The 14,784-nt window shown below is 39.8% G+C and overlaps 3 protein-coding genes across 3 annotated transcripts; 1 reads left to right on the top strand and 2 right to left on the bottom strand.

Annotated features, from left to right (window-relative positions):
• Positions 1 to 604: 604 nt before the first annotated feature.
• LOC131677336 (vesicle transport protein GOT1B) lies at positions 605 to 3,486 on the bottom strand. The gene is made up of 5 exons (XM_058957083.1): positions 3,392 to 3,486; positions 3,235 to 3,326; positions 2,921 to 3,181; positions 2,481 to 2,519; positions 605 to 756 (listed from the first exon to the last, which is right to left on the bottom strand). Exons 1-5 carry the CDS (start codon positions 3,414 to 3,416, stop codon positions 745 to 747), a joined length of 429 nt encoding a protein of 142 aa, XP_058813066.1. The 5' UTR covers positions 3,417 to 3,486; the 3' UTR covers positions 605 to 744.
• Positions 3,487 to 7,667: 4,181 nt separating this feature from the next.
• LOC131677325 (uncharacterized) lies at positions 7,668 to 12,895 on the top strand. Its single transcript, XM_058957066.1, has 5 exons — positions 7,668 to 7,818; positions 8,015 to 8,219; positions 8,314 to 10,326; positions 10,414 to 10,534; positions 10,663 to 12,895. The coding sequence occupies exons 1-5, from the start codon at positions 7,802 to 7,804 to the stop codon at positions 12,249 to 12,251; spliced, it is 3,945 nt and encodes a 1,314-aa protein (XP_058813049.1). The 5' UTR covers positions 7,668 to 7,801; the 3' UTR covers positions 12,252 to 12,895.
• A 51-nt stretch (positions 12,896 to 12,946) lies between these two features.
• LOC131677333 (TM2 domain-containing protein CG11103-like) lies at positions 12,947 to 13,998 on the bottom strand. The gene is made up of 2 exons (XM_058957079.1): positions 13,368 to 13,998; positions 12,947 to 13,304 (listed from the first exon to the last, which is right to left on the bottom strand). Exon 1 carries the CDS (start codon positions 13,940 to 13,942, stop codon positions 13,379 to 13,381), a length of 564 nt encoding a protein of 187 aa, XP_058813062.1. The 5' UTR covers positions 13,943 to 13,998; the 3' UTR covers positions 12,947 to 13,304; positions 13,368 to 13,378.
• Positions 13,999 to 14,784: the final 786 nt, after the last annotated feature.

The following is a 14,784-nucleotide window of genomic DNA, read 5'->3' on the forward strand; positions in this document are numbered from 1 at the left end:
GAGGTCCAAATAGCCCCGTACCTAGGGGCAGATCACTTGGGATGCATTTTTAAAAATCAGCTAAATTAAATGCATTTCTTTCCATCAAAATAGAAATTCATAATGTATTTTGCGTTGCGTGTAAGACGTCAAAACCCTACAAAAATTAGCCCTACATTCAACAAAACGTCGAACAAAGTGAATCAGCATAGGACGTTTGTTAAAAAAACTTTTATGCGAGGGAGTGCAAAGTTGATGCAAAAATGGAAATTAAATGCATTTTTTCTAATTTGATGCAAATTTGTTATACATTTATAGAGTGATCTGCCCCTAGCCCCGTACTCTCTTTTTGTTTTTACCCAAACAAAAATCATTCCATTAAAAAGGAGCCTTAAGCTTTCCAAAACACACGTTTTTTCACTTTTATTTGTTACTTTAATCACGGTTTTACCATAATAATGATTATTGTTTTGAGGATAGCGAAAAAATGAAACATCTAAATCCTTGTTTTTTTAGACAGGAGTTGTATCTCCTTTCTAAAAAAAAATAAAGAATGAGATTCATTTGTCACGATTAATGTTCTCCTATATTCATAAAAGTGAACTCTATTTATAAATGCATAAGTATAGAATTTTATTCTTCATTTAATAACCCAATTGGGTGATTTAGCCAGGGCAGTTGCATTTTTTCCTTTACCAAACTATCCGCAGCCACCGACAGCCTGAGCGTGGGATGCTCTTCCAGCCATGCATCGTTGGATCTTCATTAGTAAGTATTCTGAAACAGACAAAATAAACGCTCGCTTTTTGTTAATCGTTGACGTTAGAAAAATAGTCTTAAACTTTAAAATATTTGGCAGAATTTTTTCTATCTTCAGGAAAATTGTTACTTGGCATAATTTTGAACCGTTCTAAAATTAGAGAAACGCAATCTAGATAATGCCATCAATATTGCCAATCTCCAAAACGCTAGAATTAGTGCAATACGTTTCCTGAAGAAAATTTGCTTTGCGCAAATTGCTATCAAAACGATAATAAAGAAATAAAGATTTTGTTGTCTTTTGCGTTGTTGGACAGCTCCTGTCTAAAAGGTTGCATTAGTTTACATTATCTGATGCGTTATTTCACATTATTTACTTATCCTTGTTCTGACAGTTAAAAGGATACGGCACTGGTCTCATAAGCTCATTGTCGTCGTATGTTCGAGTCCTAGTTATGAAGTAAATAAGACCCAACATTAACCAGTACACAAAAATCGGCTTCGAATCTTGTTGCAATAGAAAGCCAAGTTTCGCTACGGAATGTAATTCTAAGGCTTTACTTTAACTTTTATACTTTTCGCAACATCTATGACATGTAATCAATCAAGTATCGAGCAAGTACACGTTATAGGTTGTTTTTGCCTTATTTCAAACATGAGCTGTCCTTATTAGAAACATTTTTGAAATGCTTATGTTGATACACTATTGATATACGAATTGTTTGTTAATGTTGCGACGTACTACAGTGCTAATTTTGGTTCTTTGGAACCTAGATGTGTTGCTACAGTCTGAATCAAGCCACGGAATAAATGATTGCAATTTAATGAGCAATGCACAATAAGGGGGTCACTTGAGAAGTGATCGTTTTCTTGAAAATGTAATTAATTATGCCAAAAGACCCAATTATGCCCAAGCCCCGTTCTGCCAAATGATCCCTCTAATTTTTTGCAGTTATAAATTATGCCAAATAACCTACAGTATGACTACTTCCCAAAATTATGTCAAATAAGCATAATACAAAACACATGTTGTGTTAGATAACAGTGTACCAAATAACTTTATGTTAATAGACCCAGACCCGAAACCGCGTTAATCGTAGCATTAGCAGATCTTTAGAGCAAATGTTTTCGGATTTTCGAATAGAAACGCTTTGAGTTACACACAATTATATTTACGGCGGTTTACTGTACATGCCAAAAAAGGAGCTGATACACAAATCCAACTATATTATTCAAAAACTCCACCACCATGAGGTAAGCATGTCGTACAGCGAAATAACGGACAAACGAAGAAAACATCAGTAACAAGGAAGTTCTTTCTAACCAATCAATACATTTTTCTCTGGAACAAAAATTTCCACAAATAGTACAAGATTTATTCTTTAGCATGAACCGCAATTTGGGAACATTTATACATTGAACACTTCTCTTGACCTGACTTTACTGTTTCATGCCAATTATTCATACTCCGGTTGAAGCATTTGTACAAAATAACAAATAGAGACGGGATTGACTGACTAGATCAGATAAATCCCTTTTCAAAAAAAGTTACAAAAATTTCAAAACAGTTCCGTTTTGGTATTGTTTCCAACTATATAGACAATCAACAAAGTGAATGAAGATGTTCAACGAACGATTGATTTGTTAGACTTGCACTCCATTTACATAAGAGGGTGTTCATTTCATTCATTACCTATCAATACAAATGTCTTACAAAGCTAATGTCCTTAAAGCTATCATACCGTAGTTCGATTCGAATCTCCTGCCAGTCGGTCCACGATCTAAGGAGAAAGCAAAACGTTTTTTTTTGTGAATAGGACACTAATCGCATTTTCGTTTTCGACATTGCACTAAACTGCCCATAACAGCATAAGAGTCCCATGTGGAAAAACAGCAAGCCGAGAAAAACGCTGTTCAAGTTTGTCCCATCCATTGAGCCAAATGGATGGGACAACCATGTTTTGGTATTTTTTTTTATATTTTCTGAACAAACCCGGTAATCTTATTTGTGCAGTGTGATTCAGTGGTGATACAGAATACAATCCAACGGATAACTCATTTTCGACAAAAATCCACATGGGACTCTTATGCGTTTATGGGCAGTAAACCGGTGTCACATTTTTGTCACACAGCTCCGGTGTAGCACCATGTGCAAACAAAAATGGTATAACCTTCGCATTACCTTACTAACTCCCGGCATATTGAGGAATCGGCCTAACACCGGTACCCTTCGCAGGAAATTGATGGCCACCGGAAAGAATCCGCTAAACAGCAGAATAAAGCCGTACGTTTCGATCAGCATACCGATCAACGGGTACCCTAGCAAGACAATCATTATGCCACCGAAAAAGGCGATCGACGCCTTGACTTTGTGTTTCTGGAAGAAGAACCGGAAGGTTCGCTCGAGTCCGATCACACACGCCAATCCGCAGATGAAGAGAATCTAAGCAGGGAGAAAATCGATAAAAAATGAAGGAGATAAGGATACCTACTTACATTCCCGATAGCTAATAGTCCTTTGTCGAAGAGGAGAAGGACACCGAGGAACAGAAAGGCCACTCCGAACCCGGCCAAACCAACGCCGATCTCTGTGGATATAACGCAGCTATAATAACAATAATTTCAAGGCACAGAAAAAGAACTCAATACTCACTCTGTGTGTCACTAATCTCGAACATTTTGTTAATACAAATAGTATGTTTATACAGAAACGAGTTTGTAGCTGCTGTTATTACTCTAATAAATGTTCCTCCACGTCATTAGTATTTGTTGATGTTCTAAGTAGCGCCGGAATAAGCTACTCTCAAAGTAATCAATCGAAAAGGATTTTCTGAGCCATTGTCTTTTTAGTGATCCATACTTTTACGACATTTCACTTTGCTTTTTATGAATATAAATCTGGATTGGTTATGCTGAATTTAAATCAACTTTTATTTCGCGAATTTCTTCAACACACAAAATGATTGCTGATCAAAAAATATGACAGTCAATTCAATTGAATTTCCGAAACCACAACGTTGACGTTAATACGCGGTCATTGTACAGGGGCGACGCGATTTGTAAGAACTTGAAAATGATTAGCGAGATTACGTTTTCAAATGGTCCCAAGTGACACAAATACATATAAAATTTATTTAGGGTCAATTTCTTCACCCTCGCTCAAATTATATTAATAAGGACAAGTTGATGGCGTAAGAAAATCAATAGTTTTAAGCTCGATTTTAAAGTCCAACTGAGAAAGCTTGGAAAAGCAGCCTCCTTGAAAAAAACAGTTTTGTCTCACACCGTTGGAAAAATCTTCATGAAAATGAATCAGTTATACACTATCAATGCTCCGAATACATTTTCATTTTCATGAAGATTTTACCAACGGGGAATCTTTAGGGAAAATTTTCCGCCAAGATCTTTCCAAACTGTCAAATCAAAAGCTCTGCTGCTTCTAAAAATACCCACAGTATCAAAATAGCAAGTCTTTAAAAAATAAAAACATTCTTTTCCACGCCGGAAACAATACACACAGAAAAAAATGTTGGTAAAAATAAGTTTTTCACTCTTAGCAAAAAAAAAACAACGCATACTCTTAGTTTGAAAAAAAAAACTTTTATTTTGATTACTATTCTTCATTAGCTTAAAAGGAAAACTTTTATCTTGATTACTATTCTTGATTAATTCTCGACAAACATAGGATTACGGCGTAAAAGCCAACTGTCAAAATTCTCTTTGAAAGGAAATTCCGGATATACCGTTACTGGCCGAATACAGCACATAGCAGCTATCGATAAAGAAAACTTTTCTCTTTAATCTACTGCCAACATCTGTGATTTGCGAGTTACGGTTTGTCCGGAATTTCCATTCAAAGTGAATATTGACAGTTGGCTTTTAAGCCGTAATCATATGTTTGTCGAGAATTTAAAAGTTTTACTTTCAACCTAATAGTAGGCGTTAGTTGTTTTTTGCTAAGAGCGGAACACTCTTACTTTTACCAATATTTTTTTCTGTGTGTAGGTACCATGAGAAACTGGAAGTACTCCGGAGAAAACCGTTCCTGTACTCTCTTCTTCTCCTTTTTCTTCTTCTGGTAGCAAACCGGACTAAAAAGGAGCAAGTATTTTTTGCTCCTGTTTACTCCGGAGTGACTTTCGTGTACTGGAATAAACCTAATTTATATCGGTTTGTTCCCGGTCGGGCTTTGAGTGGAGAATTTTAAAATCCCGTGACATTTCCCGCGGTTGGGTTTACATTTCATGAAAACTGTCATTTTTGTGTAGACTTATTTGCCACCACAAGATTTAAAATCCTGATATGGTTATTTGGGTGCAGAGACTTCGTTTTGGATCACTGTCAAGAACGAACCAATCGAACAACTCCCTATACCCTCTAAGGACGGTTGGTTTTAAAATCGTCCAATGAAGGACGTTCATTGGACCAACGTTGGACGAGGTCCAAAATAACCATTCAACAGACGACCCCACACACTTAATTTAAATTACTGGGTACAGTAAAATTTTGCTGGGGTTTTGAACAGCAAACCGTTCGGTAATCAATTCAGTAAAACAATTTGGTACCGAACTCTCCGCAATCCGTTCTATCCAAACGTCAAAAAACACTGGTCAGTCAGCAGTTTCCTCTGAAAATGGCGACTTGACAGATGATTTGCAGTACCTGTTTTGTAAGTTTTTGACGAGGTTCGTTCGTAATGTTTATGTACCGAAAAAAACAGAAGAGCTGATAAATTCAGTGAAAAATATTGCGGGTTTCAGTAAATTATTCGAAAAATTACTGAAAATCGCCAAAAAATGAAAACTATTCTGCAAATTTTTAAACAATTTGCTGACAGCTCCTTAAAAATATCACTTTACTGAACAAGTCGTCAAAAGAAATTACTGAACAAGTTTAGACTGGGTTAGTGTGCAGTCAAAAAAGGCGGACGACCATGGTCAGGCGATATAAACACTTTGACGTTTGACTCAACTTGCCTGTACCAATTTCCCCTAGGAATAAACGTATTTTGCGGATGCGATTTAGGGCCGATTTCTTCACCCTCGCTTAACTTTTAAACCAGGTTTACCAGTACGTTTAAACCTGGCTTAAGCGCTAAGCGAGGGTGAAGAAATCAACCATTAAAGGCATTTTCAATACTTAGGGCCGATTTATTCACCCTCGCTTAACTTTTAAACCACGTTCGCAAGTACGTTTAAACTTGGCTTAAGCGCTAAGTGAGGGTGAAGAAATCGGCCCTCGCCTATCTTTTAAGCTAGGTTCACCAGTACGTTTAAACCTGGCTTAGGCGCTAAGCCTGGGTGAAGAAATCGGCCCTTAGACAAATTTCCTGGAGGCTGAAATGGACTTGGTTGTTTTTTTTGCGTTTTTCTAATAAGACGGTTCGTGATTGTGCCAAGCTTTAAATTCCATATCAACTTTTGAATAGGGCTAATAAGATTTATAAACTTTTATTTTGCTGATTTCTCTTAATTTGTTATAATTTCAACAAAGAAAACATTTACCAAGGGTTGATTCGTGTGTATTTTTCATGAAATTCAACTCGGCAGCGTAATAATGAGCGAAATAAGTTTGTTTACAAAAATCTCATTAGCCTTTTTGAAGAATTAATATTGAATTGTTTTTTAACCAATCGCGTATTCTCGCTTATATTTTGTTTGTCTAGTGCGCTTCATTTAGCCAACGAATGTGAGAAATTGTGGAATCGTGTGTAAGTATAGTATAGAACAAGATTCCTGTCCTAAAGTCTTAACGAGCGTCAGATTGTGGTAAGTTTTGATATGCAATACCAATTTCACCATTGATTCTTCCTATAGTTTGGTGGTGCTTACCTAGTGTACTTCTCAGTGGGAATCCTCGGATCATTGGACGTGTTGCCATACAATGTCGAGATATACGTTGCCAAACACGCTGTTTTTTCTCTCCGCAGTTCTCTTTCTAGAGTTTTTCTAATTACTTCTAACGATTGTACTATGTTCATTTCAAAATTGAAAATTCCGACCCTTCCTTCCCATTTTTTCTGGATCCATCCTGAGTCTATGCAAAAATGATCCAACACAAACTCTTAAATAAGCAAGCTTATTCGAAAATCCATGTACCGATTGAGTTCAGCGAATTTCTGTTGCATCTAGAAAAATATCTAGAGCATGTTCAGGAGCGTTTTATTTTGTATAGGAGTTTCAAAGTAGAACTGGAACTGAAACATTCACATCCTCAACAGAGCGTTTTGTTTTATAATTTCGAACAGTTTCGTTTTAAAATTTAAAACTGTTATACGACGCCGTTCTATTTGTTGCTGATTTTAAAACACGTTTAGAACTGTATTTTAAATATATGCAAAGTTTTCAGCACAGACACTTAGACCCGATAGACTAGGGGAAAATAAATTTGAATGCAGCGACGCTGAAGGCATAGCGTGACATGAATTTTAAACTGAATAGAACATTCGCTAAAACTGCTGCTGGGGACAGTTAATTCTAGTTTTAAACTTTTCAGTTTTATATAATAGAACTGTCAAAGTTATGAATCTAAGACTGAAACACTCCTTAACATGCTCTTAATAATCTTTATACTGATAAACACCGAATTTTTCGAGGATTTTTCATTTACGACCAATTTCTTCGCTGGATGAAAACCGGTTTTCGCTAAAAAACAGTTTTCGGGTTACTGGTGGTCAATTGGCCGAAAACCGATTTTCAACGAAAATCGGTTTTCATCCAAGTGAAGAAATCGGCCGTTAAGTGGGACCGATATCATGATAAACCTACCGACAACACTGATTTTAAAAAAAAACACCTTCTTTGTGCACCGCACTGTTCGCAACGAGCTCACAGGGATGTGCAACGTCACGTCTTCATCAGACGCAATTTTGACAGCAACGTGTTCCACAATCATTTCCCCTCATTTTTTCACGAGTGAACCGAGGAAAAACAAAAATGGAGTCCGGATTTGTTTTACTTGCGTGAGTGCAAAGCCCCCATTATTGGTAAACATTGGGCCAAAATTTGTCGCATTAAAATGGGGCATAGCTAATCGCTTTTATCGCTAAACGATTCGTGAATGTATGGGAAATATGAAGAGGTAGGTCACTATCAGCAAAATATGTTGGTTTGGCAGGAAACTGTCTGAGAATATTTTCGTTCCGCTCGGCAGTGGCTACTAGCCTCCGAGAGAAAGTTGATTTAGAAATAGGTTGCAACTAAACCCTGTAAAGCATGTAAAGATTGCGCAATATATTCTATGTTTTGAAATCGCGAAATGTATGGCATATTTTCAGAAAATTAAATATTTTGGAACTACGGCGCCTGAGGGAATGTGAACAACATGTTAGCCAACGGGAAGAGGAGGTATCCCCCAGGAAGAAACGTGCACCCACAGGAGTCATCAACCATGCTGGCAGGACTCCGAAGAGTTCCCGAAAGGAAGACCCGCGCGAACATCAGAATCTCAGCCGTGAGGAGATTGCACTTATGTTTATGGAGGTGGGTGTTACTTTGTTGATAAGCACGCGATCAATGACACCAGATCGGGTACACTGAAGGAAAAAAAACACGATTTGATTTCACGGTATTTCAGGTTTCGGAGAAAATTGATCGCTGTTTCGATTTCGATCTGCAGAAATGGCTCAATCGGTATGAGAGTCTTAGTCGCGGGACAACCAATTTTCCGGAAGCTGCAATGCTTGTGATGAGTGCGGCGCAGATTTACGGTCGAAAGGTAGATTTTTTGGAGGATATTATTCTGCACATGGATCAGGATCAGAAAGGGCGAGAGGATAGTAAAGAGGGTGAGAAGGACAAAGCGGAAAAAGCAACGGGTAGAAAGCGGGCGGCGCGGTTTCAGCCGCAATCATTATCGGATTGTTTTAGCGATCTGGAGTTTAGTTATATAGATAGAAAAACGGTACGGCTTGAGTCGTTGGTGGCACCAGTAGAACCGCTAGGGGTGGATCGAAGGAACAAGTTTCAACAAATGCAGGAGTTGTGCTATGAGCTGAGAACTATGCCAACCAAGCAGCGCAGGCAGGAGATTTTGCACCGATTGAGGGACGAAGCCAATATTCCGTCAATTATGTCCAGTCATACAGCGGCCAGGAAAAATCAGATTCTAGATTTGGAATCCGGGGAAACTATCGGAACTCGGTATGACTATCAAATCTATTTAAATTTCATTGACGTCCGAACCGGATCGTTGACTCCGGAGCATGATTTGAAAAGGTTTTTCCAACGTTGCGACGTGATCGATTATTTATTTGAACGACAAGAAAGCGAACGGGAACACTGCGAGCGAAGCGGGAGACCTGCACCGGAGAGGATGTTTCCATTGATGCCGCGTGAGTTTAAAATGTATATTCCTCCCGACTATTTAAAGAACAAGTATCGCATCCAAATGAACGATACTTCCGATTTTGATAATGAGCTGCACCGTGCTAGAATCAGCAACTATCAGGGAGATCCGATCCTTGATTTGTTGAAGAGCAAGTTTGCTAAACAAGTTAAGGAAAAGCTTCCTCAAACTGGTCGAAAGTCGTCCCTGGGAAGGAGTACTCCAGATGTTTCTTTTTCAAATGTTTTGTGTTCTTCGAGAATTGGGGAAGTCTCGGAAAATAATACATTAGTGGAGGAGCAAGATTCTGGCGCATTTGATGATACGGAATTTTTGGATGAGAACCCTACTGAGCATGAGAGTTCATCAAACCAGGTATCTTCCATCGTAGTTACGGACAAGAATGCAAACATACAGCTATCCGAGTTTGATAAGTCTGCTAATGCTGCAGTTCGCATAGAAGAACAATTAACCGACTTTCCGTCAGATATCATATCGGTGGATTCTGTGTCGCCAGAAAAGTCTACTGTCGTCACGACTCAAACAGTTGACAAATCCACCCTCATACCATCAACAACCGTACCGGATGATTCTGCGCCGGCAGATAAATCTTCTGATCTCACAACTCATACAGCAGAACAATCATCCGTTCTGTCAAAAGTTATACCAGAGGAACCTGCCCCACTATGTACAGCAGAAAAACAATCGTCCGTTCCTCTGTCGGACGTCATATCAGAGGAAGCAGCGCCGTCCGAATTCAACGAGCTATTAGCTTTGGAAGATGATCAACAGGCAGCTATCAAAGCAGCAGAAGCACGAGAACTAGCATTAGAGACACATTTGGAAGTCAACCCCAAGATAAACTCGTTAATGAATTCCAAAGAATCGTCCCCGGAACCAGAGCTGATGGCCATTGAAAATCAACCGGTAACCGCAATTGATCCCAACTTGAATCCACAACCAACCAGCCAATCGCGACTTAGCTACGAAGACGAAGGCATCGGTCCAGAGCGCGATTCACCGGGACAACAATCTCCGGTGGGTTTTTCGCGAACTACCACGCTTGACAGGCCGACGACACTGGGACCGCTGAAGCCGCTTTCGTTTGGCACAGGAACGGTAATACTGGCGAGTACGCCGGTGAAGACGATTAAGCTCAAACCGGCTCTGGTCACATTGAACTTGCTGAAAATCCCCGAATGTCACCTAAGAAAGCATCTGCTTTTTACGCTACCGGTCGAGTATAAGAAGTTGAAATTGGATGTGAGTTTTGATGCGTGTTAATTTAGCTGTTGTTTTTTTCGTGTGAAAAGATTCTAGAGTTTGCTTTCTTTCTTTTCCGATATTCAGTTGGTGCGTAGAACGAGCAATCGGGGAAAGGATTTGTTCACATTAGCGGTTTACAGTTTAAGCCCCCGTGCGCCGAAGAATAAGGGTTGGATGAATCGAGCGGACACACCGGAACCGGAAGGTAAGTGTGTTAGGAATAATTAGTACTAGAACTCAGAACTGAATACTATATTTTGGATTTATTTGTAGCCCGTAAAAAGGCACTAGTTGCTTCCACTGTAGTACTAATAATTGTTCGATTAATTTCAGATTTTCACGGGTTCGAAGACGAACTTACGGGTGAGGCAGATACCGAATGTTTGTACAGTTTAAGATCGTTGAACGAGGAAAAGCGTCCAAATGTCTCCCGCGCATCAACGCCAGAAAACGAATTCTACGGGTTCGAAAGCTTCGATAACGACGAGCGCGATGATGTTGACGTTGAACCATTGTCCTGTGTATCACCTGTACAATCCGTTTTGGAACCGGGCCGAATATCACCTGTCCCACCCGTTGAGGCATTAGCCAGAATATCACCTGTACCACCCGTTAAGACACGCGCTAGAATATCGCCTGTACCACCCGTTGAAGCACCAACCAATATACCGCCTGTACCACCCGCCGAGGCTATCCCACTCGGGAGGGAGGAAGAACGGCATGCTGCGGGTTCAGAGACACTCCCGATAGAAAGTGTGGAAGAGGTACCAAAAGTTGTTGAAGGCAAGCAACAACCGGAAAAGCCTCAGTCCGTTTCACAACAGACAACACCAAACCGGACGCTGTCACGTGACTCGGGAATCTCAGATGACCAGAGTGATCGGCGAGGTAGTCGATCGAAGGAGAGCACACCGGAACCGACTGTTGTTGTGCAAGAAACTGCCGTCGCTAGCGGTGATCCAGTCAACGTGGATCGGCCCACAGAAGAAGTATCAGAACTGGACTCTGCTCCCACTAGCAAAAAATACATCCAAAGTGTGGCGGAAGCGAAGGAAATGATCGAGAAAGTTAACAACTGGCATCGGAAGTTGAAACCAATTTTGATTCAGTCGGAAAAGCGAAATCACTTTGATATCCATGCCTATGGAACGGAGATCATCGAATCGTTTGGTCCCGTTGATACGGGAAGTTCAGCACCTATCATCAACTTCGCCCAGGTTATGCAGAACAAGAATCAAGATTTTACGGCGCGATACTTTCTGTCGATGCTGATGCTGGCCAATACCAACAACGTACATATTATAGCGCGGGGCAAGAACCCCAACCGGTTGACCAGCAAGGAGGACATTGAGCTGCATCTGCTTAGTAGGATGCGCCACCATCAGGAGATGGAAAGCATGGGCGAAAAGATTCCCTGCGATAATACACCGACTGGCAAAGCTATCAGAGACGCGAACAAATCTCGGGGGAAGAAGCGAAAGAGGCTTGTGCAGGATAATGACGAAGGATTGGCAGACGAAGGCGATAGTCGGCTGCGAGGAATTCGTCGACTGCCGGACGATGAGGAACCAGATCTTGATTTCCTGGATAAAATTCAACGGATCTATCCGGATATCAATGGCGCAGACACTGTACGGAAGCGGATAGCGTTCCGTAGAGGTATGCGCCAATGTGCTTATGGATTGTCGGCGAATGAAACGCACAAGGAGCAGGGTGGGGCTTCTGAGGAAATTCCTTCAGAACCATCACAGAAACAGAAGCAATTGAATGAGGAACCGGACGAACTACTATCGGTAGATTTGTTGACGAATGAAGCCGTGATAGTGCCGATTACCATCGATCCGGAACCTTGTTGTTCCAAAAGCATATTTTCTCTAGGCGAATCCGGATATGAATCGATCCTAGGGGAAGGTGATTGTTAATTTCCAATATCTCAGCACGTAGCGAGAAATTGATTTGTTTAAGCATTAGGTAGAAAGTTCACACCATTTGACGAGCGATAAACTTTTTTCACCTCTTTATCCCTTTTCTAAGTACAAATTTAATTGTAAAATTTTAAGAACACCAACTATTTTTTTGATTTTTTTCGGTAAAGACCTTTGCGTTCGAAGAATAATACGAAAGTGGTCCACTTCACGTACTTGAATATATATTATATATACACGATTTATTTTCTAGATTTTTGTAGAAATTGACATCATGCGCATTTTTCCTTAACATAACATCCCAGTTTATATATTTGCATTTTATTTATTTTTTTTTGTTGCACTTCAAACACCTAACGATTAAGTTCAAATCACCTATTGATCGATCCCAGTGACAAAGCTCTTTTAAATAGCTGAATTTCTTTACAATTTCACGGTAAAAAGTTCTACTTTCGATTAACAAAACATTTAGTACTAGATTTTAGACGCGTAGGTAACTACTTAGTTTTGCACACCCAGACTTCAGAAATGTATATACAGCATAAAAAAGTTGACGAACAAAACATTGGATTAGTAAGAAAAATAGCAGAGTTTATCGTAACATCGGATATATATTTTGTAATAAAAACGAATTGAACTAATGTGGCAAAGGAAAATGTTCATATCACGAATTCCCACAAGGTTGTTCAGGATCGCATAGGGAACCTTTGGTTCACTTCACTGTTCGTAGCAACTCACACAAGACCATTCGTGAGTTCGAACGAATTAACAAATATACCATTCGAAGTTTATTGTTCTTGTAGATCTGAAACCCGCCCTAAATAGATCAGTAATGATAGCCTTTCTGATTCTTCATGTATTGTAATTGGATACTTTCGAAAACTATTCAGCTCTGAAGTACTGTAGCGCAGAATATTTCACGATATTGCCACCGACAAAGCCATTCTATTCCAAACCTGCTTAAATGGCGAAAGTGGTACATACTATTGAAACATGTCCTCTATTCCCATCGTCGATCAGTCTGTTCCCTCTATTCAATCGCCGCATTAACTAAAATCAAATTCAACCCAATCAACACCCATCTTGTCGAAGGTAAACCCACATGCCACTTACCTCTCCCTCCGCTAGACCTTCGTGTTCCAGTTGCTTCCATCCTCGGGCAGCAGATTGTTCGTAATTAGCAGCACGATATCGACGATCCACCAGATACCGACGCCTCCCAGTGTAAGCAACTTCCCGACGGCCGTACCGGTCTGACCGAGACAGAATCGATCCATGCCGAGAAATCCCAACAGTATACTGTACAACAGTGTCGTCACGAAGTAATGATCCGTGTACTTAACGCAGGGAAACCCGTCCCGCATAAACTCCCGTGGTTCCGAACATTCAATATTGTCGAACACTACGCACTTTACGCGGGTGGTCTCGACGGCATCGTAATAGACACCGCCGAATTTCACACAGCCGTGGCCTAGTTCCTCTTTGGCCGTACGGTTTCCCTTGTGATCCACCGGTTCGTCACAGTCCATGAATTCGAGCGGCAGAAACGAACACTTGACCAGCGGTCCCAGTGGGTTGAAATCGTTCGGTTGGTTTATCGACGGGTTGTCCTTGTCTTTGGTGATTTGGGCCGTTTCCACAATCAGAATGCTCGTGATTAGAAGCAAGAACAAGCAATTTTTTATCATTTTTAGAAAATTTATTGCACTATTGTGACAAAACTGTTGTTTTTGTTTTTGAATGTTTTGGAATAAAATGCTGTCTGATCAACATAGCCAAGAAAATTCGATCATGAATCGACCAAAGGGCCGAAGTCGCAATGATATCGAATCGAGAAAAATAGCTTTGAAAATTCGGTTCAGAAAATTAAATCGTATTTTAACAGTGTTTGCATACTGCGCCTTCAAATGTATTGAAACACTTTGAAACAATACTAGTTTTCGGAAGCATAACTAAAATGTTTTATATAATAACGTTTTCGTTGATAAAATTGAAAACAGATTATTTCGCCGAGTGTTGTTATGAAATGTTGATTAGGCCATTTTTGAGTCGCCCTCTTGTTTTGACGACTCTCAATTTCGCCCTACAGTGTCGCCAAAAAACAAAAATCAAATGTGGCTTTCGCCGTGCTCGCTGGAGGGGAAAATTTGTTATTCCCCCTGGGCGTAACAAGCACTTGGTTTTTGTTTGGGGCGATTTTGTTTACGGACCTTGTAAACAATGATGCTGTCAATTTCGCCTGTATACACTACCTTAGTAATGCAGAGGCGTAACCCGCCTGGCTTTTTGTTTACAGTTGAAAGTCGGATTCGCCGTTTTGTTTTTTATTGATTTTCATGAAGTGTGAAATATTTATAAATGAGTTTTTATATTTTTTATAAAGTATTTTTACTCCTCTTTCAGATATTAATCAAATCTCTGTTTGTGTACATTTGTTAGTTTCGCCCATTTGTCGGTTCACGATCGAATTAATTTAACCAACGAAGTTTAATGATTTTAGCGCCACGTACATGTCAAAATATAAACTATA

Source organism: Topomyia yanbarensis, chromosome 1 (assembly GCF_030247195.1).
Source record: "Topomyia yanbarensis strain Yona2022 chromosome 1, ASM3024719v1, whole genome shotgun sequence".
Classification (NCBI taxonomy): Eukaryota; Metazoa; Arthropoda; class Insecta; order Diptera; family Culicidae; genus Topomyia; species Topomyia yanbarensis.